Genomic DNA, 27,548 nt, shown 5'->3' with positions numbered 1-27,548 from the left:
TTAATGGTGAAACGATTGATTCATTCGAAAAAGTAAAACCATAAATAGTCTTGCATTTTACACTCATAATGATGATTATTTAAACAGCCAAAAAACATCCAGTTCCATCAATTCTACACATGAACTACTAAAACAGCCTCTTCCAACCCAAATCATGTGAAGAGGAAATAAATTCACCTCAATGAACCCTATTAGATGAGTGAGCAAGCACATGTTTAGATATAACAATGTTCCCAGTTTTCAAGGCTAACAAGTTTTTTTTTTTTCTTTTTTTACCTCAGGCTTCAAAGAACTTAAGGCCTATAAGAACTTCAGGCCCATAAAGAATCTTTTATAATTAACTTACTTTTAACAAATGACACAAGTGTCTTGATTGACTTAACTAGATTTTATTTGTGAATGTGATTATTGAAAGTTTTCTATAAAAGACCTTAATGATTGCATTAAATTAGTGTTCACTAACATACGAAATGACTTAAGTAGGGCGAACTGGCATTGGCTCTCCTGGAATGTCTTACGGCGTCATTTCCAAGTTTCCTTTTTAGTTCTTCAAATTATTTATCCCCAATGTATGAATTTCTTTTGCTTTAAGTCATACTGGAGAAATTAAAAACAAAATTCATTGAGTGCCAATAAACAGACACCACAGGAGCCCTGCATGGGACATCGGGACACGGCAACATCAGACAGAACTCAGCAGGCATGGTGCTAGGACATGAGGTATCACGAGGTGTGGAGACTTCACAGCATTAATGCGGGGCTCTGGAACCCTAGAACCCTAGTCTTACTCCTACAGTGGGAAAAAAGGAGACCCTCAAACTTGCCATTTAACTCTGAACTAAATGCAACTGCACTACGCTACTGAGTGTTTAGATGAATAACTCAAAATACCTGATTCTCAAAAAATACTTGTAATTTTTTTTTTATGTTATTTCCAGTTTTGCAAAGTTCTAGAGTTCATCTGATACAAAGCAAGTGGGGCCGTATATGTCAATGGCTGGCGACTTCAGGTTAGGGTTGGTGCGGGGGTCACTGGACCACTCACCGCTCTTACCCTGAGTTTTCAAAACAGAAAAACTGCTTAAGGCACAGCTACAGCTGTTTACACAAATTTTATGTCACCAGGTACCCCTGATTTGAGACCGAAAAGAAGCCTTTCCTCATAAAGAGGCATTCAACAAAGCCTGGGTACAAACTAAAGAAAGAAATGGGAGCCAGCATCGAGAACACACAACACCCACCGCTGTGTTACCACCGTTAGTACTGCAGTTTCGCAGCAAACGTGTTTCTATTGGTCCAACACAAAACCCGGCTTATCTACCAATCCCCGCCTTTTCTGATGACAAGAGCTGCCATTAAAAGAAAAATCTATTTTGGCTTCGAGGCAGAAAACATACCTCTCAGTTGAATGCCTTAAAGTTGTCTGGTATGATTTTTCTCACGGATTATTAAAGTGGACTACATTGCAGAAATAAAAGTACGCAGTGTTGATTCCTGTTTAAAATCTAACATGAATGACAAGGCGAGTCATCAGAATGCTGGCTGAACAGTTTAGATTTAGCTAAATGATATTAAGAAGGAGGAGAAAACCAAACCCCATTTGAGATGAGAGTTAGAACCACAGGAACCTGTATGATCACTTGAGCTTATTGTCCCGCTTCACGGGCACACACCCAAGCCGGCTCCTAGAATCTTCTCATAACTTAAACGAAGACAAATATTCACGCTGAGCATATTTTAACCCCCCTGAGACGACACAGAGGCACCACCCCAGAGTCACAGCATGAAGGACAAGGAAAACTGAATGTCCATTCCCAAAACTGTACAAGGTAAACCATATCTTTGTGATTGGTTGCTGCTACAAACTTATTCATGTCAAGAAAATTACCATGTTTAAAATTCTCAAGAGAATTTTGGCACAAATGGAATCTCCTTTGGATCAAGTACCTGGTTTCTTTGATTAGTTGGGGAGGCTGATTCTGTCTTTGGCCTCTTTCCCAATCACCTGAGTCCCCTCTGTCCATAGAATCTTCCCCAGCCTCCATCCATCCTCACTCTCTCATTTTGACTCCAGAACACTGAATGTATCATCCTCTCTTGTACCTGTCGTCTACACAATTCATGCAGCTTCTTTGACACGGACTTAAAAGTCATCACGCCAAAGAGGACCCCAAATGAGGCAAAGGAAGTGGATGAGGGTAACGCTTTGTGCATCCCTACTCTCCCCAGGACTCCTAACAGCAGTTAGTGTTCTAAGGTCTCCAGGGCTTTATGCCTCAGATGCTCATCCAAGCACTGAATGGCAAAGGGGTCAACATCAATGTCAAACTTATTGGCGAAGAAGTGGTGTTTGCGAAGCATCCAGCTCAAGTCACCAGCTCCGAAAATGCACACGGAGCGCACATGGACTCCGCTGCATGGTGGGTAAGGAGCGCCTTTGGAAACATCACCTTCAAAGTACTGCCACTTGACAAACCTAGCGACAGCGTTCATGTCGGACAAGTCATACTTATGGCTCGAGGGGAGAGAACCAGGGACTTCAGGGATCCTTTGGATGGTGGCCCAGAGGTACTCATCTGGGCTATACGTGTCCTGTGCCCACTCCATGAACTTTTGGATGTCCCCATTTTCTAACACATAGCCTACATATTCCCTACTGACCACAAAGTAGGCGCTGCCTGAGAAAAGAGGAGTTGTGAGGGGCGGCTGGGCTTTGGCCACCCCAGTGTTCGTCAGCTTCCCGTCGACAACAGTGTGTCGCTTCTTCCACCTTTCCTCCTTGTTTGGAGGCATCTTTTCGGTTTCCAGGTTGTTTTCGCCCAGGAATGACTTGAGTTTCCTGACCATTTCCAGGTTGGTTTTAATAGGGAAGTCCATACCGCAGAGGTTGATCAAGTACTTCCAGTTTGCACTCATGCTATACAGGTCCTTCATGCAGTTGAGGTCAGCCTGAACCCGACTCCAGGATGCATAAACGACGCTCTCCAGCTGGCTGGCCACAAAGACGTTCTTCAAGCAGGACGCAATGCCCGTCACCGCGGCTAAAAAGGGCTCTTCTGCTTTTTTGTCCACGTGAATGCAATAGAAATTCTGAGGCATATAGATGGCCCTCAGGAGCCTCTCAAGCATTTCAATCTTATGATGAACCACTATGGAATACGCAATGGGAAAGTCTGTCTCCTCTTTACTAAGGGGCTCTACAATATATTTGCGCATCCTGATGAAAGAGGCACAGTCACGGGTCATGTTTATATAGTCATGTGGTGTCCACCGTGGGCGCTTCCTGAATTTCAATGTTAGTAACTCAAGCTTAGCCTTCTGGATTTCATCTGGGTCACTCTGTAAAACTTTGGTGCAGTTAATGTTGCTATTAGCATCATCTCCAGCAAGCTCCAAGTGTCTGATGCTAACAAATTCAGGCTTCTGATGAATTCTTAGGACAGAGAAGGTGACTAAAGAGAGGACGAGCGCCACGAAGTAGTATTTTGCAGGATAAGACAAAAGTCTCCTCCGAAACAAGTTTCTCAGCATTTCAAACGGCAGTCAGAGCCTTCCCTTTGAGATGGGGCAATCTTCTAGGCCTTGGCTGCCAATGGTATTTCCTCCAGTTTCCCTCTGTTGTGGCCAGATGAGTTGCCAGTTTATAGGTAGGACAAGATGGCACTAGACAGGACAGTGCTGAAAAAGAGCGAAAGTCATAGTAAGTGGGACTGCTTACAGAATCCTCAAGCTCAAAACGTTCTCCTGTGCTACGAGGCCAGCTGCTTCAAACAAAGCAAGACTGACTTAGAGACTAGAGATTGCTCCAAAAAGACCCATTGTTCTCATATTAACGCAGGATGCTGGGATTAAAACATAAATCAAACCAAACCTAATTCAGGATGTCCTAAAATATCCTACAATAAACAGCGGAGGCTCCATGTGGTGGCACAAGTCTTTTAGTCTCAGCACTCAGGACGCAGAGGCAAGCCGGGTTTGCGTAGTGGGTTCCAGGACAGCCATGGCTAAAGCAAGACTGTCTCAGAAAAATGGACAATCTGACCTTCAGGTATATAGAAGTACAAGAACACAGCGGAAGAGCGTGGCTGTAATTACTGAACTGTCCACACGCCAGGAGTGCCACTACCGAGACCTCTATCTTAATATCAGCACTGAGCTCCCCCTGACAGACACCAGCAGCTATGGGCAGCCAGGAGATGTGCAAGCACCGGATCCATTCTGCCTTTTGCTGACTGAGGACTGTGATGCATTTCGAGATAAGTATAAAAACAATTGTGAAGATTCTGGAAGCAAGACAACTGTGAGCATTCAAAGTGGACTGGAAAGGCTTAGCCGAACTGCAGCCAGACTGGTGGCTGTTGGGCAGACCCCTATGTGCAGCTCCTCAGCGATAATATGTTCAATAAACAATACAGCTTTGTGTCTCCTACCCTGGCTAGAAACCTTTAGGAAAGCAATGTGGGCTGGGAGCGCCGTTCAGTTGGTAGAATGCTTGCTTAGCATGTGAGAAACCCCAGTTTCAGTGCCCAGCTCCACATATTATCAGGCAGATAGCATATCTGTAACCCCAACATGCAGATAGAGGCAGAGGGATCAGAAGTTCAAGATTATCCCTGAACACAGAGTAAATTTGAGGCTATGTGTCTCAAAATTAGACAACTCCCCCCTTCCACTTCTATAGATTGTCTAAATTCAAATGCCAAGAACCTAACTAACTTTTAGTATATAAGGTGCTTGCAAACATTCAAATATTGCGTGTGTGTGTGTGTGTAGGCACACACACTTGGGGGCAGGGTGAGTATGTACATGCCTGTATACATGTGGTAGCTATTGTTTCTCAGCTGCTCTTTGCCATGTTTTTCTGCAACAGGGTCTCTCACTGGCCTGTAGATCACCAAGTAAGTTAGGCTGGCTGGCCACTGAGCCCCGGGGACCTGACTTTATCCACCTCTTCAGCGCTGAGACAGCAACCTATGAAACCACACCAGCTTTGTTTTTTTGGGATTGAACTTATGTTCTTAGGTTAGGCTTATAAAGCAAGTTCTTGCCCGATGGAGCTAACTCCCCGGCCTTTTTAAATTTTCTGTAAGATTTTATTTTTAGTTATGTTTTTATGAGGGCAGCATGCCCACATGAGTGCAGGTACCCACAAAGACCAAAGAGTCCCCGAGCTGGAGTTAATACACGTGGTTATGAGACACCCAATGTGCGTGTTGGGAACCAAACATGGGTCCTTTGCAAAAGCAGCAAGTGTTCTTAAGCCATCTCTGCAGCTCCCGGTGTTTTTATTTTGTTTTGTTTTTTAAGAACAATTCTGTAAGTTTTTTATGAAAGTTTTTAATCCCAGCACCCAGGAACCAGTGGTAATTGGATGTGTGTGAGTTCCAGGTCAACCAACGATATCAGAACAAACCCCCACGAACAAGAACAGTTTTGTGACATGGCAGTTGGTATGGAACTAATATAGTCCGATTATCCACACCAGATCTGAAACAATTTTTTGGGGTGTGTGTGTGTGTGTGGAGGAGAGAGTGTTTCTGTTGTTGTTTATAGTCCAGGTTGGCCTTGAACTACTGATGAGCTCCTGTGGCTTCGGATTCCCAGTACTTTCTGGGACTGTAGGCATGGACAGGACTTACCATGCCAGGCTTGAAGCACATTTTTGACACTAGAATAAACAATGGTACTCTAATATAGTTCATTAGGAAGTAATTCTAATAAGACAAAGTGAGAAATAACCAACAGGATGGCATTAAGGAAAACATTCAGACTTTTTACCATTTAGAATCCCAGGAAGTCTGGACTCGTCGGGAACCTGATTCCTGGTGACATCCTGCACTCGCTCAGAGCTGCTCTGCTGCCAAGTTTCTGTCACCGATGACATGTCCCAGCAGGCTTTCAAACAGTCTGTAAAATGGAAGGGGAAGGGAGTGAAGGGTTGCTGAAGGTGTGTTTGTGGTATGCACACCCCAGAATGCAGCCATTCCAGTATGTTCACCCCCAAACCCGGGCCCTACTAAGGTCTCTAATCTTCTTTTGCTAATACTATGTTTGTGATTTTATTTAAACTTGGTTCCTCCCCCCTCCCCCACTTTGAGCCTCAAACCAAGGATCTAGGACAGGTTAAGCTTTCTAAAAGAACCTCCAACAGCACTCCTGAAATGAGTGCTAGGGAACACTTCAACAGTCTAATCTAATTGGAGACTCCCTGTGTTCACTGACATTAACAACAACCTCACAGTTAAGTAAGCCGCTCACCGCATTTCCCCCCAATCACTGATACTTAAGGTTCCTACCACTAACCGATCAACAATAGGGGCTTGATTGAGAGATGGCTCAGTGGTTAAGAATGTTTGCTGTTCTTCTAGGACTTGAATTCTGTTCCCAGCACCCATGTCAGGTGGCTCAAAACCACCTGTGACTTCAGGCTACCTACTTACAACAACACATAACATACATAATTAAAAATAAAATTACTCTTCAAGTAATCCTTTCCCCGTTTTAGTTTAGGGAACAGGAAAAGTTCTATCTTCTATCCAGTCATTAGCAAAGCTAACTGAATAGCAGCTTCCCTTTTTCTTTCTTTTTCTCCTTCTGAGGCAAGATCTCATTTTGTAGCCAAGGCCTTCTGTGAATCTGTAATTCTCCAACCTCAGTTTCTGGAATTAGACCTGATTAGAGACCTGAGTGGCTTCCCACAATAATACAGTCTCTTAAAACAACAACAACGACAATAAGTCGTGGCAGGACAGGGTTGAAGGTCCGAGTTCCAGAGTCAACATTATATCGTGAGATGTCCAGATACAGCAACCAACACTTCCAAGGCATACAAAGAAATCAAAAATCTGTCCCATAAAGAGAGGAAAAGTGGTCAATTGTATCCCCAAAGAAGGCCAGGCACTGGCCTTAACACACTAAATAACCACTAGACATCTATTCAAACAACTTAAGAATTAAGCAAAATAATAAGATAGCTAACCAAATTGAGAAATTGAGACCGACAGTAAAAAAAAATTCAGTGTTTTAAAAACGGACCCCCCAAAAAATCTAGAGTGGACGGACGCATTATAACCACTAAATCACACAAGTGAGCTGCAAAAGCTTACAAATGAACTTCAGCTTCATGCAAAATTGCCAAAGTTAGCTCAATAAAACAATTAAAAAACAGAAAGTCAGCCGGGCGGTGGTGGCGCACGCCTTTAATCCTAGCACTCGGGAGGCAGAGGCAGATGGATCTCTGTGAGTTTGAGGCCAAACTGGTCTAGAAGAGCTAGTTCCAGGACAGGAACCAAAGCTACGGAGAAACCCTGTCTCGGAAAAAAAAAAAGAAAAAAAAATAGAAAGTCAAACAAACAAACAAACTAAAGGTTCTCAACCTTCCTAATGCTGCGACCCATTACTACAGATTCTCAGGTTGTGGTGACCCCAACCATAAAATTATTTTCACTGCTACTTCCTACTTTAATTTTACTACTGTTATGAATCATAACGAAAATACCTGTGCTTTCTGATGGCGACTCTTGGGAATGGGTTGACACCCCCACCCCACCCCCGAGAGAGTTGCTACTCGCAAGCTATGAATCACTACACTAAACGAAACTGCCACATTACAACGCTTGAATGACTAGAGAGGTCCAAAAGCAGGACCGAGCTGATATAAGAAAGACCCAGGGAGGCGGTAGAAAAGCTCAGTGACAGTATTCAGTCTGAGGAACAAGAAGAAAACAATATGGACACTGGCAGAGTCTCTGAGACCTGGGAGACAACACAAAAGCATCTGGACAGATGGGTAAGGGGAGCCCTAGGTGAAGAGAACAAAGCACAGGGTGCAGGGTTGTTTCATAATGGCTCAGGAGCTTTCCAAACTAGCTTTCTACAAATTCAACTCTGTATTCAAACAACTCAAATAGATTCGTGAATACAAAACAGTACGGCCAGACAGCTGGGCAGTTTCTTCCACAACTTAACGCGGAGTAACAATTCGGCCAACAATCTTGTTCCTGGCACTACTACATGAGTGAGCTGCAAAAGCTTGCAAATGAGCATTTGCAACTTCAGCTTCAGCAAAATTGCCAAAGTTAGCGCAATAAAACAATTAAAACATAGAAAGTAGCCGGGCGGTGGTGGCGCACGCCTTTAATCCCAGCACTCGGGAGGCAGAGGCAGGTGGATCTCTGTGAGTTCGAGGCCAGCCTGGTCTACAAGAGCTAGTTCCAGGACAGGAACCAAAAGCTACAGAGAAACCCTGACTCGAAAATCAAAAAAAAAAAAAAAAAACATAGAAAGTAAAACAAACAAACAAAAAAAAATTGCCGAAATTTGGACATATTCAAAATGTCCTTCAATAAGTAGATACATGCCGGGCGATGGTGGCACAGGCCTTTAATCCCAGCACTCGGGAGGCAGAGGCAGGCGGATCTCTGTGAGTTCGAGATCAGCCTGGTCTACAGAGCAAGTTCCAGGACAGGCTCCAAAGCCACAGAGAAACCCTGTCTCGAAAAACCAAAAAAATAAAATAAAATAAAATAAAATAAAATAAAATAAAATAAAGTAGATACATAAACATAGTGTGGTGGTACAGCCATAACTGAGACCAATGAGTTCACATCTCAGCGACTTTAGTAAAGCTGAAACAGGCGCAGTCAACACATAAAGAACTAGAGATGTAGTTTTACAAAACATACAAAACACGGGATTAATTTCCAAAGTGTGGGGGCTTTGTGCAGGGAGCCTATACAGTTTATATAGGGGTAGGCTTGTTCCTCAGTGTGCTCAGTTTAATAAGGTCATGGAGATTACAGTGATGGGGGCAGCACTTCTGGACAATGGTAAACTTTGTCATACCCTAAAGGCCTCGCTCAGGGCTAACACTTCAACACGAGGAACAGTAGGAACACTACTGAACAGTACAAGAAGCTTTCCCAGCACGACAAAGGAGCCAGTTGGAAAAGACCACAACCGTGTCGCCCCGAGCACAAGATGTTCTCACAAAGACAAAACCGTAGCGAGAGTAATATGATCAATATTTGCCAGAGGTGTGGAAGATGGGAGGCAGGGTGAGTAAGCAGGGTTCTCTTGTTAGAGAACAGGGAAATTACTCCATGTGACTGTGGTTAAGGGACTGTCCCTCTTGGAATAGTCAGGAGTTAGTTTCTGAGCGCCAGGGTGCAGTTCATCCATACGGCACTTGCCTGGCACACGCGAGGAAAAGGGTGCGGTGAGTCAGTTACAACGAACACACCATGCACGGGGTGGGAGAGCTCAGTGGTTTAGAGCGCTTACTGCTCTCTCAGAGAAACAGGGTTTGGGTCCCAGTGCCCGTGGCAGGCAGCTACAGCCAGCTGGAACTATAATCAAAAAGGATCTCGAACCCTTTTTCTGGCTTCCACAAGGACCCCTATGCACACACACACACATTAAAAAAAAAATACTAATACAAGATTTCAAAACAAAGGAAATAGTGTGTAGTATAGAACCTATTTTCTCTGCAATTTTTCTGTAACCCTAAAACTACTCCATAGATATCTATGAAAATGAATTGTACACTCTGGTCCACTGAACTCCACCAAACACAAACTCGAAAACTGCCAGGTATGGTGGTCAGTGCCTTTAATACCAGTCCCTCTTGGGACAGAGGCAAAGGGGTCTGGGCTATAGAGAGACTGGGCCTCAAAAACAAGACAAAATAAAATAAGGAAACCGACAAAAGACTGTCATCAAATGATCAGTAAAAAAAACAGAGAAATTACGACTGTCCCAGAAAATGTCCATTTATGCTAATGGAATGTAAATAATAATGAATTTATGCTAATGTAATGCTACTAATAAAGGGGGTCATTTGGCTGACGTAGAAGGATGTTAGAGAGTAAGTAACTAAACCCACATGAGTTAAGACAACACAGGGGTGGTGGTATACACACAGGCAAGCATACAGACTGTGAATGTATGTTGTCTGTGATACACGCCATCTGACTCGAAGGATAATAGAACAAACTAATGATGCCTTTGACTCTGTACATTTATCATCATGGTAAATAGTGATGGCAATTCATTACAATTTTTCACTAATCTTCCTAATCTCAACAATAGAGTGCTCTCTTAAAGTGGGGAGCCAAGAAAATGAGACATCATAGAGAAAGGGATTTCCATGAAGAACAGAAGTTTGAGGGAAATACATATGAATGCTATGCTAACAGCTTAATAAAACTTACATACTGGAACAGAATGACTCCCCAGTGAAAATGGAGAACCTGAAAACAGAGGTTGTGAGCATGTGACTCAAACAGAAGACTAAACTCTCAAAACAGACTCTTGGTTTTTTCTGCCAGTAATAAGGAGAGTTGGTAAAGGAAAGGAGACAAGAGAAGTATGATGTGTCTCAAGGACAGTATGATCACTCTCTGTGGCACAACACAAAATAAATAATCACCCAGGCCAAGGGGAGAGGCTTCTGGGTACTCAATGGAGTGGGAAGGAAGGAAGACACAGGTGACCTTGGGTGAAGAAAAAGGAGTTGGCCAAAAACAACTCTGCAGAGAGGAGGGAGGACAAGTAAAGAGAAGGCCCAGAGTCCTAGCCCACAACAGAGACAGAGTGATCTGTTTACACTGGGAGATCTTCCAAAGGTTCAGGAATTGGTGCACGAACTCCTTTCAAGGAAGGTTTGGAAGCTGTTTACAAAACAGTTGGGTCTCCACCTCAAGCCTGGCTAAGACCAAGGTTTCCTCTCTGCAGAAGGACTCCAGGAAAGTGTGCGATCTCCAACAGAACACAGAGGCCCCAGGCAAGCAGAACTGTGAGGTTCACTACAGCTCACTTGTTTTCCCTATCAGCTCTGGGAATGTCTGGTCAGTGCAAGAGAGTTTATTTACTAGGGAATCTAGACTAGGAGAAAACAAGACTTAAATATCCTTTTTTATGAGTATTTCTTACGTGTCCAAAGGAAACGGTCTCTAGGAAGAAGAAAACTACCATTAAGATTCTCAGAGAAACATGGTGTCTTCAAAATAAATACATGATGGGGCCAATGAGATGGCACAGTGGGTAAAGGCAAGAATCAGACAGAAAAAGCCAAGCTGGGATAAGGATGCACGCCAGGGCAGAACTGTTTCTACGGGAGATACATGCAAGGTCTCCAAACCACTGACTGTCAGACCAGCTTCAGCTTAAAATACGCAAGAGAAACATGAGAAGACAGCTGATGTGGAAAATGAGGGCATGTCAAAACCACAATATGATAGACCCAGGACACACTGGTGGATGTCAAAATAAAAGAGATTCTGAGAGAGCACTCATATTCACCTCCAAACCAAACACTAACTAGTTCACATGCAGAAAGACCACTGACTGAACAAAGAGAGACATGGGAAGACGTGTTTAAAGAAATGAACTGTGTGGCTCAGGCTATACCTTCCTTATGACAAGGGGCACCAACAGGGACGGGGGGGGGGGGACGGACGGGACGGGACAGGACAAATCCTGCGGATTATAAGCAGTAGCTGGGGAGAGGGGATGGAGAAGTCATTTCACAAGTTCCTGAAGAATGTCAGCTTTTATCTAACCACCAGAAATGCTTTTATAGTCCAGCTTGAGCTCATTTCTAGACATATGAAGGGCATGAAACCTAACAATTACATTTCTAATAATGAAAAAAGAAAGAAAGAAAGAGGGAGAAGGGAAGGAGAGAGGGAGGGAGGGAGAGAGAGAGAGAGAGAGAGAGAGAGAGAGAGAGAGAGAGAGAGAGAAGAAAATATGGTGGCCCACAAGTATAATCCCAGCATTTAGGAGGCAGACAGGAGGATGAGTTAAGTACTAGCTCAGTCTAGCCTATATAACAAGACAACAGAAGAAGCGTGGCATGGTGGCTTAAACCTTTAATCCCAGAACACAGGAGGCAGAGACTGGTAGATCGCTTGGACTTTAAGGCCAGCTTGGTCTACATAGTGAATTCCAGGACAGCCAGTGTTACATAGTGAGACCCTGTCTTACACAACAACAAAGGGCAAAGATTATTTTTCAAAAGTTTCTATTTGTGTGTGTGTGTGTATGTGTGTATGTGTGTGTGTGTGTAGTGGGGTGAAGGCATGTACCCATCTATTACACTATTCATGTGGAGGTCAGAGGATAACTTGTGGAAGTTGATTCTCTTTTTCCACCATGTAGGTCCCAAGGATCAAACTCAGGTCTGTCAGGCTGGTTAACAAGCACTTCTACACCCTCCCACCCCCTCAATCCCCCCCACCCACCTCAAGTCAAAGCAAGAATTTGGAGAGAGAGTAACAATGTTCATCGTATTATACATTGTTACATTAAAACTCTATCTAGCCAGATGGTGGTGGTACCGTGCCTTTAAGCCCAGCACTCAGGAGGCAGAAGCAGGTGGATCTCTGTGAGTTCAAGGTCAGTCTGGTCTACCAAATGGAGTTCCAGGACGTCCAGGGCTACACAGAGAAACCCTGCCTGGAAAAACCAAAAACTCAAACAAAAAACTCCATCTGCTATTCCCCCTTTCCTTTCTATTTTACAGGGCTCACAATAGAAACCAGAGTCTCCAGCATGTTAGGCAAACACTCTACCAGATTCATACCACTGATGTTGCAATACCATTTTTAAAGCTCTGGAAATATTCCTTAAAAATGACACATGTGTATATACACAAAATACATGCACACACACACCTATCCAACCATATAGGCATACAGAGCAGGGCCCATACCCCACAGCAAAGGAAACAGGGTCTAACTCTGTTCAGTTAGCATCTCATTCCAGGGATAATAATAATCTTGTGCTCCAGCTCTCTCAGGGACTGCTGTGACAGCAAAATACCAACTCCTGTGTCTAATATCAAGTCCCGCAAGTCTCAGGATTGTGACTCCAGTGAGAAGGTCCAAAGTGCCACCAGGAGAAGGCCAAGAGATGTGCTAGAAACACGTGGCTGAGGGTAAGAACTGGATACATGGGTAGGGTTCCTCTTTCTTGCTATCTGCACCTTTGCAGCCCCTCTTCCTCTGGGCGTGCCCGGCCTCTGACCTTCCCTATTCTTCTTTGTCTACTCACAATACCGTAGTCTATCCCTCACTAAGGTTTGCTTAAATTCTGGGTCTCCCACTGAAAGAGAATCTAACCACAAGGAAAGCTCTTGACATGTATCTATGGCTCTCAGAATTCATCTGGAGTTTTCTGAGGCTCCTTCAAAGAAGCAACATGGACCTTTTACAAGCGGCATTGCATTGCAATTTTGGTGCCCCTGTGGAAAGAGTATTTTGAATATTACAACCCAAATCACATTACCTGGTGAAGGAAAAGGAGAATCAAAGCCACCTCTCCTTCCTTCAGACCTGGCAACCCAGTGCCGGGCACAGAAGATGGCTCAACGTTTGCTGAATGAGTGAGACCTCCAATCACAGCCCATGTTCCTCTGCTGGGCGTGCAACATCTATCCTCTCATCCTTTGCCTGCTGGGCAAGAGCTGCATTCAGTTCCCTGTGCTGGCAAGAAGCAGATATTTCTAAATATATACAACTTGAAGACCAAATGATAAGCCATTTTTTAAAGTATATTGTTGTAAAGACTCACATGAAAATCTCCAAAGTTAGAGAGAACAATCGACGCCTGATCTGGAAGCTTTCTAGATGAGCCCTTAAGTGCAGGATTCAGATACGGGGACACTTAGGGCAGTGCCTGTTGGAGGCTTTGATAAAGCCAGGCAAAGCTTCATTTCCAAAGAGCAAGTCTGCCAGGTAGCAGGTCACATGTGACACAAAATAAAGGCATCTTCACAGAAAGTCACACAGACATCTTCTTGGCAGATTACCACAAAATGCACGCCAACCCCCCGAAAAGGGGGCGATGGGGCGCCCACCCCTAACTGGGAGGGTAATATAAACAGCAGAATTGCTTTTGAAATGCTTAGTAGTTTGCAGGAACTCTCCCAGTGATTTACCTGTGTTAGCATACAGATATTCGCTCTTCAGCAGAACCACATACTGAAGTAACACTTTTTAAGATGGGGAAACTGAGTCAAAAAGCGGATACGTGGCTTAACGTCACACAGCTAGAGAAGCCAAAGAGCTAGGCTTAAACTCATACCACCTGGTCCTCATGTTTATGCTAGATGGTCTACTGAAAAAAAGACAGGCTGGGTGATCAGGGCGCTCAACATAAGAGAGAGGCGATGGAAATCCCAGGCTTACAACAGAGAGCACAGGGACAGTCATGTAGGAGTCTAGGAAGAAACCAGTCTCAAGGGCAGCAACAGAAGTTCCAGACAGTTCTTTAAGGAGACAAAATGGAGAAAACCCCTGTGGGAGATAGAGTGGGCGTTAAATGAGTACAATGTACGTTGAGCACACCAAAAATAAGAAACTAAGATTAATTTGGCTGGCTATAGTGGCGTCATGCCTGTAATCCCAGTACTCTGGAGGCAGAGGCAGGCAATCTTTGTGAGTTCTGAGGGCCAGTCTGGTCTACACAGCAAGTTCCAAAACAGTCAGAGTCATGTACTGAGATCTCATCTCATAAAGAAGTAAAATGAAAAAGAAAGAATATTAATTTAGAAAGACAAACCAGAAGAGAAATCATGGCGTGTCAATGCTCGGCCTTTCCACACACAAGCTCTGGCTTCCGGTGGAACAATTACCAGAATGCATCCGTCTTTAAAGCATTTCAGACAGAACACGGGGAACCGTCAGGCACCCTTTCACTCCCTCTTCCTTAGACACCGGGCACCCTCCCAGAAGCTCTGTGATGCGCAGTTTCCCAACAGAGTGGCTGTAGCCACAAGAATGACAATGCGATTTACAAAACATCCGCCACACAGCGCTGCCCTAACCTTTCCCTTCCTGCTGGCTTATTTCTTAAAACAAACAAACAAACAAACAAACAAACAAAAAACAGGGAGGGGTTTCAGAGACAATGACTTCTGTTTTGATGTGATGAGCTTATATTGCTATTTTCACGTAAAGAATATTTAAATATTCTAGAGTAGCAGATGGTTGTAAGCCACTTGATATGAGCATTGGGAAGTGAACTTGGATCCTCTGGGAGAGCAGCTCTTAACCACTGAGCTCTCTCTCCAGCACCCTGGCTGTGATTTCTAACGGCGTTAAGTATTAATATCAAAAGGTTCTACTGCAACAGAACCCTCAGACTTCAGAGCCAAAGTGCTAGATCTTGTTTAGTCTGTACTGAAACCGACTTTAGGGCCTGGAGAGGTAGGTGGCTCCGCGCTTGGGAATACTTGTTGCTCTTGCAGAAGACAAAAGTTCAATTCCCAGAACCCCTATGACAGCCCACTTCAATTGGGGGAACTCAACACCCTCTTCTGGCCTCTATAGGCACCAGGCACCCACGTGATGCACGTATATGTGGGCACTCAAATACATAAAACAGAAAATCATCTTGTACTGATCAATTGTTCATCTTTACTTGCTCTATCAACATTAGGACTACATGAAGCTGGGCACAGTGGTATAGATCTGCATAATCCCGGCACTTGGGAGGTAGAGGCAAGAGGACCAAGAGTTCAAGGCCAGCCTAGCTTACATAAGATCCTATCTCAGAAAAACAGAAGCAGACCAAATAGCAGAGGAAAAAAAGAAGAAAAGAAAAAGGCGGGGGAAGGAAAGAGAAAGAAGAAACCTGGGCCAATGAGATGACTCAGCAGGTGAAAGGGCTTGCCGTACAAGCCTGATGACCTGAGTTCAATAGCCAGATCCCCAGGAGGTAAAAGGAGAAAGCTGACTCCAAGCTGTCCTCTGACCTCCACATGCCACATGGGCACCTGTCCCCACAGACATCCAGCGTACATAAAGACATACATTCCCTCAAAAACCAAGGAACCCCACAACTGCATTGAAGTACTCAAAAGACATCACATTCGAAGCTAGAAAAAGAAATTAGAAACAAAATGATGTTCTATCAGAGTAGAATATTATCCAGCCTTAAAGGAAAATGAAATCCCGACGCGTATCGTAACATCGATGTCCCTGAAGCCACGATGCTAACTGAAATATACAGGCACAAAATGGCAGATTCCTTAAAATTCCAGTTACATAAGGTACTAGAGTAGCCAAATTCAGCACAGGATAGCTGCACATGTGTGTCTACCTATCATCTGTCTGTCTGTCTGTCTGCCTACCTCTCTGCAGCCACATTACTCATGCCAGGCACTATCCATACTCAATTACACCCAGCCCCGAAGCACGTTACTCAAAAGTGTCTTTTTAAATGACTTCCACAGACGCTGAAGGAAAATACTAGCTGAGTACAGGTAAGTAGAAGGCCAGGTTACTCCAAGGCGAAAAGGATAGATGTACTTCAACAGTGCAAAAGTTTAGAGATGGGCTGGCGTTGTAGCTCAATTATACAGTGCGTGCCTAGCACGGACAAGACCCTGGGTTCAATTCCAATCACCCATAGAAAAAGAGAAGTTCTGATTTGTCAAGAACAAAGAGTTCAGAGTCATTGTCTCCCAGGCTGCTCTGCTTCCTCAGCTAAGCTGGTTTAGTGTTACCCCTCAAGGTGCTGAAGTGTAACAGGAGAAGCCCTACGGGCTCAGACACCCGCAGGGCTGGTTCAGGGGTGAACTCTGACAGGCCCAACAGACTCATGTCCACTCACATAAACACAGAAGACAGTTTTCAAAAGGAATCTTCAACCTCATTACGATCACAGGCCAAAAAAAAAAAAAAAAAAAAAAAAAGGCAAGGAACTCCCTGGCCACTCCCAGGTGACAGCCTGCGTGAACCTCGCACGCACCGCTCTTTTCTGAGCGCCAGGGTGTTGTCTGAGAAGAGCCACGGTGACAGCACAGCTTGACGCATGCAGACAAAAGTTACTTCCGGGTCATCTTGTTCACTGCAGGTTCTTTTCAGTGGGCAGGAAAATGGCCAGTAGCAGTTGTCAGCGGAGATTTCTGGCGCTTTTCCACCCTGAAGTGGAAACTGAGCCAGATGAAACTTCAGCCCATCCTGTTTGCCACATGACAAGCTCAAGGCTCTGAAGAGACCCCATTAATTCTCCCACCACCCCAATGCTTCCCTAGTCCCAGGAATCCAAACATGGTTTGGGTTTCAGAGGTTCCTCCCAAGTCCTCTACCTTTGGCTTGGTAGATGGGATTATTGACATATTTCTATTCCAAATGACGAGGCCCAGAGCTGTCTATTAGCAATGGCAGGTGCTCTTTGCCTGCTTGCCCCTAGCATGTTCAAAACCCCAGCTCAACATCCTACACATGGTCTCTCCCATGAATCACGTGAACGCTGCATCTTTGAAGCCCCTCCTTCACTGTTAGAAGTCCCTGGGCCAAAAGAGGGGAAGATGAACAGAAACGGATATAAATTAACGACGCTACCCCCCCTTTTTTTCTTTTTTTTGGGGGGGTAGTTTCAAGACAGTGTTTCTCTGTAGCTTTGGAGCCTTCCTCGAACTTGCTCTGTAGGCTGGCTTCGAACTCACGGAGATCCGTCTGTCTCTCTGCCTCTTGAGCTCTGGGATTAAAGGCATGCCACCACCACCACCCAGCTATGATGCCACTTAACAGTCAGTAGGAGTCCCTTAACCCCTCTGAATACTGGATTTCTTCATCCAAAAATGAAAGTCGTGGGGCTGAGCGAGGCATGCTTTACATGAGACCAACCCACAGATGCTCCTCCAAATACCTATCTCAGTGTTGACTGGGGAACCAGTAACCCGAAGTGCTGCTCAGTCAACCGGGGACTTCAGTGTCACGGTGTCGGCTAATCAACATTGTGTGCTCTGAGGAGCTCCTGCAGGCCAGTGTCTAGCCTTGGACTCCTTTCCCATCTCCAGATACTCATCCTGTACTCTGGACCTAGTTCAAGCTTACTCAGTTAGTAAAGACTGAAAAAAAAAAACAAAAAAAACCCAACATTTAAACATACCCACCCCTTCCCAAAAATGTAGGGCAGCCTCTTAGATACTTTTCTGTTAAATGAATCCACCTCCAGAAAAGGAAGGAGTTCGGTACTCAGACAGTCCAAGTTACAGTGGGTCAGGGAGCAGGGTATGAATTCAAAGCGCCCACTGTTGGCTTCTACAGAAAGAGCATTTATAAATAAAGAAACCCCAAACCACAGGCTCCCTGTTGGATAGAGTTCTCATCCTGTCTGGGGCTTATCCCAATGGTTTTGAACTTTGGTTAGAAAGAGCTGGATTTGGTGAGAGGTGCCCAGTTCCTGGGTGCTAGCTGGTCCTGGCAGATTCACAATGGCCAGGGCTGGGAAGGCGGACGGTGTAAGTCTCAGGCCTACCGGGGCCATGTGTCAGAGAAATGGGGATGGTGGTGGAAGTTTAAATAGAACCACCTACTTCCATGGAGGAACTTTCTGTGATTGGATGTGCACCCGAGACCTGATGCAGCTGTGTCTAGGACTATGGGTTTGTCTGTCATCACCCCTTCTCCCCTACGAGACAGGGTTCTCTGTGTAGCCCCCAGAACTCCTCTGTAGACCAGGCTGGCCTTGAACTCAGAGATTCCCGCTCCTCCCCTGCTGCCTCTTCTCTGGAGTGCTGGGATTAAAGGTGTATGCCACCACCTTTAAGGTCACATTCATAATGAACGAGGGCTTCCTTTAACTTCCATCACCACCCTCCAAGTAGCTACTTTTGTTCTCCTGGAATAGTTAGTGTAAAAGGAAACTAAGGCCTCAACTGCTTCACTAAGGTCATCAGCTCTGGTCCAGAGCAGTCAGTGATGAGGAAGGGCAGACACCCTAGGGACAGAGAGCCCAGAACACAGGCTTTATGTATAGCCAAGAACCACACAGCAGATAGTCATTACCAGCTCCTGGTCTGTCCCCTGGGCCTTGACCATCCTCCCATCCCTCCCAGTCTTCTTGCAGGTTGAATATCACAAACCGTCCTATGACGCGCATGAGCCAGAAGGCCTCAGGGACCTCTCTCTGACCTAAACTCCACTGCATGACCATACGCTTCAGAATCCACCCGGGAAAGTCACCCACCACGTCCACTTGATTTGAGCTAGCTTTAGATACAGTTGTTAAGTTTAAAATCATCTCCAAAGCCAAGCATATCTCAACGTAGTGACATCAAAAAAGGTTTCTGAGTTGTATTTAGTGATGTTGTATTCCAGTATGAGCATTAAAATTTTTTTGCAAGTAAATTTATCAAATGGATACAATGAGGAAAAGGTGGGAAGCATCCAGCCAAAATTACTGTTTTTTTCCCCTTTTGAAGGAAGTGGGGGGTATAACTTTTATGTTTGTATTTTTTTTAAAAAAAATATTTATTTATTTATTTATTATGAGTACAACATTCTGTCTGTGTATATGCCTGCAGGTCAGAAGAGGGCACCAGACCTCATTACAGATGGTTGTGAGCCACCATGTGGTTGCTGGGAATTGAACTCAGGACCTTTGGAAGAGCAGGCAATGCTCTTAACCACTGAGCCATCTCTCCAGCCCCCTTATGTTTGTATTTTAATTTCAACAATTTTTTTTAATTACAAACTGGCAAAGCGGCAGTGTATACCTTTGATCCCAGCACTCAAAGGCAGGAGGATCTCTGGGAGTTCAAGACCAGCCTGGTAACAGAGCAAATTCCAGGATAACCAGGACTACGAAAGACCGGCTCAAAAAACAAACAACAACAACAGACAGTTAGAAACTGAGATTTCAAAGGCATCTATCAAGGGCGTCACCACCCAGCGTGGACAGGGGAGGAAGTCAGGAATCCCCACCCTAGCCGAGGAGCTACCGGCCATCATGGCGGCTAGGACAGTCTAGTAGTGCTGTGCTCCTGGGGCCTTGTGGCCGTGAGCACCTGGGTAGCAGGAATTTTGGATTCAGTGGGTTATATTTTTAAAAAGAAGCAGGGGAGAGGCCAGTGAAGTTAGGGAAGAGGCATGGAAGGAAATCCAGTAAGTACAGCAGATGAGAAGCGGGAATGGATATGGTCAAAATATGTTGCATATGTGTGAAATTCTCCAAGAAGAAATTTTACATTTTTAAAAAGGCATCAATGATACTCAGTGCTGCATAAAAGTATACAGACACATACACACACATGCACTCATGCACACACACATATATGCACACACTCTCACATTCACACATACACAGACTGTAAGACAAACAAGTGTAGGCTTTCATCTAGAACCTGTGGTATGTGGAGGACGAAGAACCTCATATGGTTTTCAGGAAAGACCACACAGTAGCTACAGGAAGGCTTCCTGAGCCATGCCAAAGGCTCTATTAATCAGAAAAAGGAGTCAGCACCACACCCCCTCTGTGAATTGTCTTACTTAGCATAAAAAATTGAAGTCTAGGCTCCAACTCTGTTGAAAGGTTAGTCTTACTCACTCTCAGTTCGACCTTTACCTCCCAGCAACACAACAAGCAAACAAACCCGGCAAGTCCAAGGAAGGGCCTAAGGTGCATTCCTATGTCCAGTGGCTGATTCCAGAAAATTCCTGACCACCTGACTCCAGCTGAATCCTGCAGCTGACCGTTCACGAAGGCTCACACTGCAAGGTGACACAGCGCTGGCTGAGACTTGCAGTGTTCGCCTTCACCTTTTCTCACACAGCTGCCCAGGGAGCCAGTGCTCAACAACAGCACGTGGCCATGAGACAAAAGTATCGTCTGATAGAATAAGAAACCACACCGCCAGATGTTTAAGTCATTATAGCACTGCCGCATGTTTAAATGGGACATTTTATTTTACTTTTGGGCAGCGCTAGGAATCAAACCCAGGGTCTTCCATATACTGGGCAAGCATTACATTGAACTATATCACCCCACTCTGTAAATACACTCTAATTAACAAATATTGTAGTTATGAGTACAATGAGATACATGTGATATATAAATGCAACATATATACATACATACACATAGTCTATATTCATATTCCAGGAGAAGCCAGACACTGGATCCATCTTCACAATCTGAACATTAGACATGTGAATGTTCACATGTGTGGACAGGTGCACAGACATGTACCTGCATGTGTACATGGAGACCAGAGGCCAATATCAGATGTCTTCCAGTCATTCCCCAGCTTATCTTCTGAGGCAGAGTATCTCACTGAACCTCAAGTACACAGATTCTGGCCAGCAAGCTTCTAGGGCCCACTAATTCCTCCCCACCTCCGTCTCCACTGCTGAGATTATAAGTTTGAGGCATCAAACTGGTGAAATACTTTGATCAGTAAAGTTCTTGCTCAGGAAGCATGAAGACCCGACTTCCACCCCCAGAACCCATGTTAAGAAAAAGAACAAGAGGAGGAGGAGGACGCTAACCACATTTGTAATCTCAGCACTGAAAAGAGACACAGGCGGGACTCCAGGACTCCCTGGACAGCTGAGTCAAATCTAACCTCGTCTTATCTCGGTCAATAAACAAACCCTGTCTCAAAAATTTAAGGGTAACGCTTCTGAGGAATGACACTCAAGATCATCCTCTGGCAACCTTGGCAAAGTTGGTAAGACTAAGACCCGCCCATGGTCAGGTGTTGTTGACAGTTGTCACCGGAGCACGAGGGGAATGGCAGGAAGCAGAGCTCTATGTGGGGCACAGACTCAGCTCCAACGGCCACCACGGCTCTCAGTCAGAGACCTCTACTCAGGGGGAGTCAGAAAAGGAGTTAGTGAGAGGCAGTGCTGGAGTTTACTAAAGGGGACTTTGATTAAGAACTTTATGCACAGGAGTTAATCGAAAGAGGAACACTTGGGGGAAGAGTACAGGATATCCAGGTTGGGTGTAGGCGTAAGGGAGGGCGGTGCTTTCTCGTCTTTACAGCGGCTATATACAAGATGTTGGTGGCTTCGGAAGTAGCCAAGTGGTTGCTAAGGAATTTAAGTGAGGCTATAGAATGGTTCCTAAGCACTGGATGACAGAGTAAAACCCCAGGTCAGCAGGATCACGTGGGAGGCTAAGATGTTTACACTGTAAACAAAAGCCTATCAGTCATCTAGAAGTTTCCCTGGGGTGAGGCTACACCCAAGGTCCAGAAAGGAGTGAGGCCACTCTCCAGTTCACCCACGTTTCTTTTTTTTTATTTTTTATTTTTTTTATTTTTCGAGACAGGGTTTCTCTGTAGCTTTTGGTTCCTGTCCTGGAACTAGCTCTTGTAGACCAGGCTGGCCTCGAACTCACAGAGATCCGCCTGCTTCTGCCTCCCGAGTGCTGGGATTAAAGGCGTGTGCCACCACCGCCCGGCTTCACCCACGTTTCTTATACGACTCCCCTTACTCATATTCCCAGTGACTCACCAAGATGTACGTACGCGGAACACTTTAGTCCACCACCATTGCCCCATCTGTGCTGAATAGACTTTCTGTTCACATCTTCCCAGAAAAAAGGAACTTAATAGTTTTCATGAAGCTCAGTCATAGACCTTGGCACTAGAAATACTCCAACAGGCTGGACTGTAGCACTAGAGAGTGTGCTTGTCTTTCAGAGGTCCATCTCTAGCACAGCAAAATTAAAAAAAAAAAAAAAAACCAAAAAACAAAAAAAAAAAAAATCACCAGTTCAGAAACAAATAACCTCAGCTAATGGTCTTGTTCCTTCCTTTCCAGAAAAGTGAAATTAAAAGTGAATCCCAAATATTGTGTCTTCACGCATCCTCTCCCTCCTTATCACAGGCTGACCCTGCCCCGCAGTCCTTATCATCTCTGGAATTTGGGCCCACCCTCTATTTCCCTACTTTATTAGCCTCTTATCTACCTGATGGTTCCAGGTAGACATGAACAAATGCAGTGTCTCCCAGCTCCATTCCGACCAAACAAACAAAAAGCAACCAGAAACCACAGACCCCAGGTTTCCTCCCATCCCGGCCGTGTACCTGGGCTCCTTCTGAACAGCAACCTTTGCCGGCCTCCCCTCTCAAACAAGGATCAAGAGCTGCAGGGACAGACTGGTTCTCTCTTCACTCCAGCCTTTCTTTCCAGGCTTTCCCATGCAGCGACTGTTTCCATGCCAGGGGTCACAGGCATTTCCATCCCAGATCCTTCTAGTCCCCATCTCCTCAGCTCCGTTTGGTTGTCTCTCCCACAAGCAAAGCATCTCCCAAAGGGAATTAGCTCCCCTCCCCCACCTGGTGCCAACCTCACTGTGCTCCTCACCCCAGTGCTCTCCAACACCATAAATGCTTTCCCCACCCCTATCCCACTTCTGGACCATCCTTGCTACCTCCCCGTCAACAGGGTTAGTTAACCACCACTATCCGGATTTGAACTACAAACTAAATCTCAGCTATCAAATTTAATTCACCACACCATCCCTGGGACACTGTGGGGCGTGGGGTGGCACTGTCTGCTAAGACCCACTCTCCCACGCTGGGTGGCTGCACATGACTGAACAGGCTGTACCACATGACTGGCTGAGGAACCACAGCCTTCGCTGCTGCTCTCCGTGGGGGTAAAAAGCAGTCTTCTACTGTGCAAAGAATGGTCTGGGGAGTTTGCACAGTTGCAGTACAATCATTTAAAAACCAAAGAAGCGCTCATTGCTCATATCAAACCCTTGAGTGGGTGTCTACCATAAAATACAAATGGCCCCAAGGCCACTTTTCCTCTTGAGCTCAACACTTTTTTTCCCTACAATTCTATCTCCTAACTTACCCAGTTGCTTCTCAGTCACCTTTTGGGTATGTGAACTATTGAACACATTTTACATTGGAGGAAGCCTGGAAGCAAAACTTGGCTGTCTCATTCTCTAGGCACCAGACCAAAGGGTGCATAAACGCAGAGACATTCATTCCATCATTCCATCTCGGTGACAGTTGTAGCCCCAGGGCCAGCAGCGCCTGGCTGGCTCAGTAAACAGCTGTTTGCTGAAGACCCGACTGAGCAAGCAGCACAGGTCCCCAGGGCCCCAAGGAATGAGGGCTACTGCTTAACAATAGAAAAGCTCGAGGGTTTCTTGGGAATTTTGTTTTCTTTTTTTCTTTGTTTGTTTGTTTTGGGTTTTATTTGAGACAGGTCTTCTCTGTGTACCCCTGACTGTCCTGGAACTCACTTTGTAGATGAAGCCGGCCTTGAACTCTGCTAAAAGGAAAGACATGTGCCATCACTGCCCGGATAAAATTTCTTTATTGGAAGTAAAAGTTATGGATCAGTGATGGAGAAACTCCACGTGGGTTGGGGACAAAGTCTGGGCAGTACTAGGGTTAAAGGCATGCATGGAAAATTGGGACTGACACTATAGGAGGTCAAAGTTTCCCAACAATATGCAAGGTCAGTTCATGCTTCATTAACTTAAAAAAGCTGAAAGAAACATCGAGTATACTAAAAGAAAAAAAATCAAAATTAATTTAATATTCCTTTTTAAAAGATTTATTTCTTTTCTTTTTTTTCCCCCCCTTTGGTTTGAGACAGGGTTTCTCAGTAGCTTTGGAGCCTGTCTTGGAACTAGCTCTTGTAGACCAGGCTGGCCTTGAACTCAGAGATCTGCCTGCCTCTGCCTCTGAGTGCTGGCATTAAAGGCATGTGCCACCTCCGCCCAGCCAAGATTTATTTATTTTCTAATGTGTATGTGCTTGTGCATGCAGATAACCAAGGAAACCTAAAGAGGGTGTCGACCCCTGGAGCTGGCATTGCAGTCCATCGTGAGTGGTCCAGCATGGGTTCTGGAAAGTCAATTCTGGTTCTCTATAAGAGCAGCAAGTGCTCTTAACCCCTGAGCCACCAACTCTATAGCCCCCAGTATTCCTCTCTAGTTTTATATTTCTAATTCCAAGTTTTACAATGGTATTAATACCTGAAATTTCTGTGGTAATAAAATTTGGCAAGGCACACAAGCCATTCACATGGAATGATAACTCTGGTCTTTGTAATAAAAATGTCTTAAAATTCAAGGCATTTTAATTTACTGATAGCTTCTCTTGACAGGAAGTACTTAACCAATAGTTCATTGACAGCTAAAACATTTCATATATAGGCCTACTTTCATTCTCAGTTGGGGGACTTTGCTCCCTCCCTCCCCTGGAAATCCTTGGCAATGTCTGAAGCCCTCTGAGATTATTGTCACTGTATCATGGGAGTGGCTTCTGTTACCCAGTGGGTACAGGAATACTCAGAGTCCTATAAAGTACACAAGGATGCCTTACTGAGGGCCTTGGACTTTTCTTAGGATTGCAGAGGTGGGGTGGGAGGGTGTGTGGAGGGAGAGGGAGGGAAGTGGGGGAGGGGAGGGGAGGGAAGGGGAGGGAATGGGAATCTGGATTGGTATTTTTTTAAGTAATAAAAAAAAACCAATAAACAAAGAAAAAAAAGCAAGGATTCCCCTACCACAGAAGCCATCTGGTCGAGGGCTAGGCTCAGATGGCAAGAGTACTTCCCTGCCAGGAATAAAGCTGGGTTTGGTCCCCAGCACTGCAAAGGATGATTGGTGGAGCTGGTCTGTAATTTTAGCTCCTGGGCAGGATTAGAAGTTCAAGATCATTTTCTGCTTCACAGTCAGCTGTGGCTTGCACAGAACCTATCAGAAAATGAAATCTCTCTGGCCAAAAAATGTCAAGAGGGCTATAAACACAGAGAACATTTGTCTCTGAAGGAAGTCTTACAGCACCAAGCCGCACCTCTGGTGTCAAAGCTAGAGCATACAGTCTGCACAAGAACATACACCTGATTGGCAGCAGTTGTCACCTGGGAGCATCCTTCCCGGCAGAGTTGGGTCTCTGACATCCTCATTAATAAATATGAATATTAAAAACAATGGCAGGGACCCTTAGCTGTTCCCATAAACCACGACATTACTCTGCACAGCTCAAATACTACAAACTTCATAGCCAACAGCATTTGAGCTGCACACACGCACGCAGACGCCTGAAATACCAGCACTCTGGAGGTCGATCCAGACTTTGAGGCCAGCCTGGGCTACACACGGTAAGACCCTGTCCAAACAAACAACAAACAAACAAACAAACAACAAACAAACAAACAAACAAAGAAACAGAAAACAGCATCTTGCCTTCAGAAAAGACAGTTTCCAACAGTACTGTTTCCACCACCTAATTTCCTAATTGGCCGTTTCTAAGAAAGCAAGGTTTTCCCAAAATACCATCTTTAAAGCCTGGAAAATAAAGGAAGGGGGAGTGGGAGGGAGGGAGAAGCAGAAATACCTGGAGTTTCCCACCCTTCCAGAACTGAAACCTGCTCCCAGTCCTCCTGCTGGGTGGGGGTGGGGCTGTCTGTGACCACCTAAGCTACTAACAGGTAATTTACGCTGATCTTTACAAACCATTTACTCCTCCTCTTCCCTTCTAGAAGACAAACCTGCCTTTCAGGACAGCTCTAAATGGGGGCAGCAGGCCAGAAGAAGAAACCATATTGCTCCCCAACTACTCACCAAATTCAGGTCACAGCCCCACCCACCTGCCTTCTCAAGTCAATGCACCAGTGCTCTGTCGGAACACTGTACCTCCTCCTAATTTGCCTTTGGTTCCATTAGTAACAAAACAGCTCTATTCTGGGGTGAAAAGGCAGGGTAAAGAATGCTCATCAATCTGAGACAGTTTTTGCAGAACCAAGCTCTGATCTACAGGCAACTCCTTTACAGTTGAACTTAGGAAAAACTTAGCGGGCACGTGGCGGGGCGCGCGCGCGGAGAGGGGGGCACTTTTTATTCAGCATTGAAAGATCTGAGACTGGGGAAAGCTGTGAGCAGAGGTGAGCTTCTTAAGCGCTGGTCTTTAACCTTGGTAGACAGAGGCAGGCAAATCTCTTTGAGTTCGAAGCCATCAAAAAAGGAAAGAAGGAAGGAAGAAAAGGAAGAAAGGAAAAGAACACAATCCAGAAAGAAAGAAAGACAGACAACAGACAGGAAGGAAGGAAGAAAGGAAGGAAGGAAGGAAGGAAAGAAAGAAAGAAAGAAAGAAAGAAAGAAAGAAAGAAAGAAAGAGAAGAAGAAAACGAACACATAATAAACCCCTCAAAAATAAAAACAAAGAAACTACGGAACTAACGTGTCTAAGAATTACCTGTTTTCCTAACAGACCCGCAGCCTGAAGAACAACGCAGAAAGAAGAGCAGCGATTGCTAGAACCCTAGACGAGCCGGCAGGCATTCTCTGCCCCAATCGCCGGCTTCCCGGTCGGAGCTCTAATCTAACAGGTCACAACGCCTCTTCGCTGGGCTGCGGTTTTAAGAAGTTTAAGTCCCTGGCGCCTAAGACACCGCTGTTGTAACTATTCGCTTCTTACTTTCCACGCCTGCAGCCAACCCCGATTTCTAAGCCCCCACTCATTACACGGGTCCGGGAAAAAGGTCAGAAAGTAACTTCCAGATGCCACAGTGTAACGGCTTCCCACCAACGGACCAAAAGGAGGGTGGGAAGAGGACGCCTGCTCCTGCTCCATCCCAGCCCAGGGCACCCGGACCAAGCGCCCTCTCTCCCGGTATCAGCTCCATTCCCTCCCCCGGCAGAGCCGTCCAGCCCGGGTAACTCCCGCTTGGTCCAGATCTGCCCGGTTACACGGCCACTGACCGGCGCTAGGTTACCTGGAGCCTGTGCCTGCTGGGCCAACGAAGCTCGGCTGAATCAGCTCGCAAAGCGGATCC

At 45.2% G+C, this 27,548-nt stretch overlaps 1 protein-coding gene across 2 annotated transcripts; it reads right to left on the bottom strand.

Annotated features, from left to right (window-relative positions):
• Window positions 1-27,548, bottom strand: Gcnt1 (glucosaminyl (N-acetyl) transferase 1). 2 transcript variants are annotated; one of them, XM_057780004.1, is made up of 3 exons: window positions 27,489-27,548; window positions 5,779-5,907; window positions 1-3,678 (listed from the first exon to the last, which is right to left on the bottom strand). In XM_057780004.1, exon 3 carries the CDS (start codon window positions 3,529-3,531, stop codon window positions 2,245-2,247), a length of 1,287 nt encoding a protein of 428 aa, XP_057635987.1. In that variant the 5' UTR covers window positions 3,532-3,678; window positions 5,779-5,907; window positions 27,489-27,548; the 3' UTR covers window positions 1-2,244. The 2 variants fall into 2 exon arrangements, with proteins under 2 accessions (XP_057635987.1, XP_057635988.1); XM_057780005.1 differs by lacking the exon at window positions 27,489-27,548 and adding an exon at window positions 13,291-13,384.

The sequence above is a fragment of the Chionomys nivalis genome, chromosome 8 (assembly GCF_950005125.1).
Source record: "Chionomys nivalis chromosome 8, mChiNiv1.1, whole genome shotgun sequence".
NCBI lineage: Eukaryota > Metazoa > Chordata > Mammalia > Rodentia > Cricetidae > Chionomys > Chionomys nivalis.
This window is presented reverse-complemented; position numbering and strand designations above follow the sequence as displayed.

Coding starts and splice junctions, on each gene's coding strand:
- Gcnt1 (XM_057780004.1), bottom strand. CDS start 3,531: ATGCTGAGAAACTTGTTTCGGAGGAGACTTTTGTCTTATCCTGCAAAA.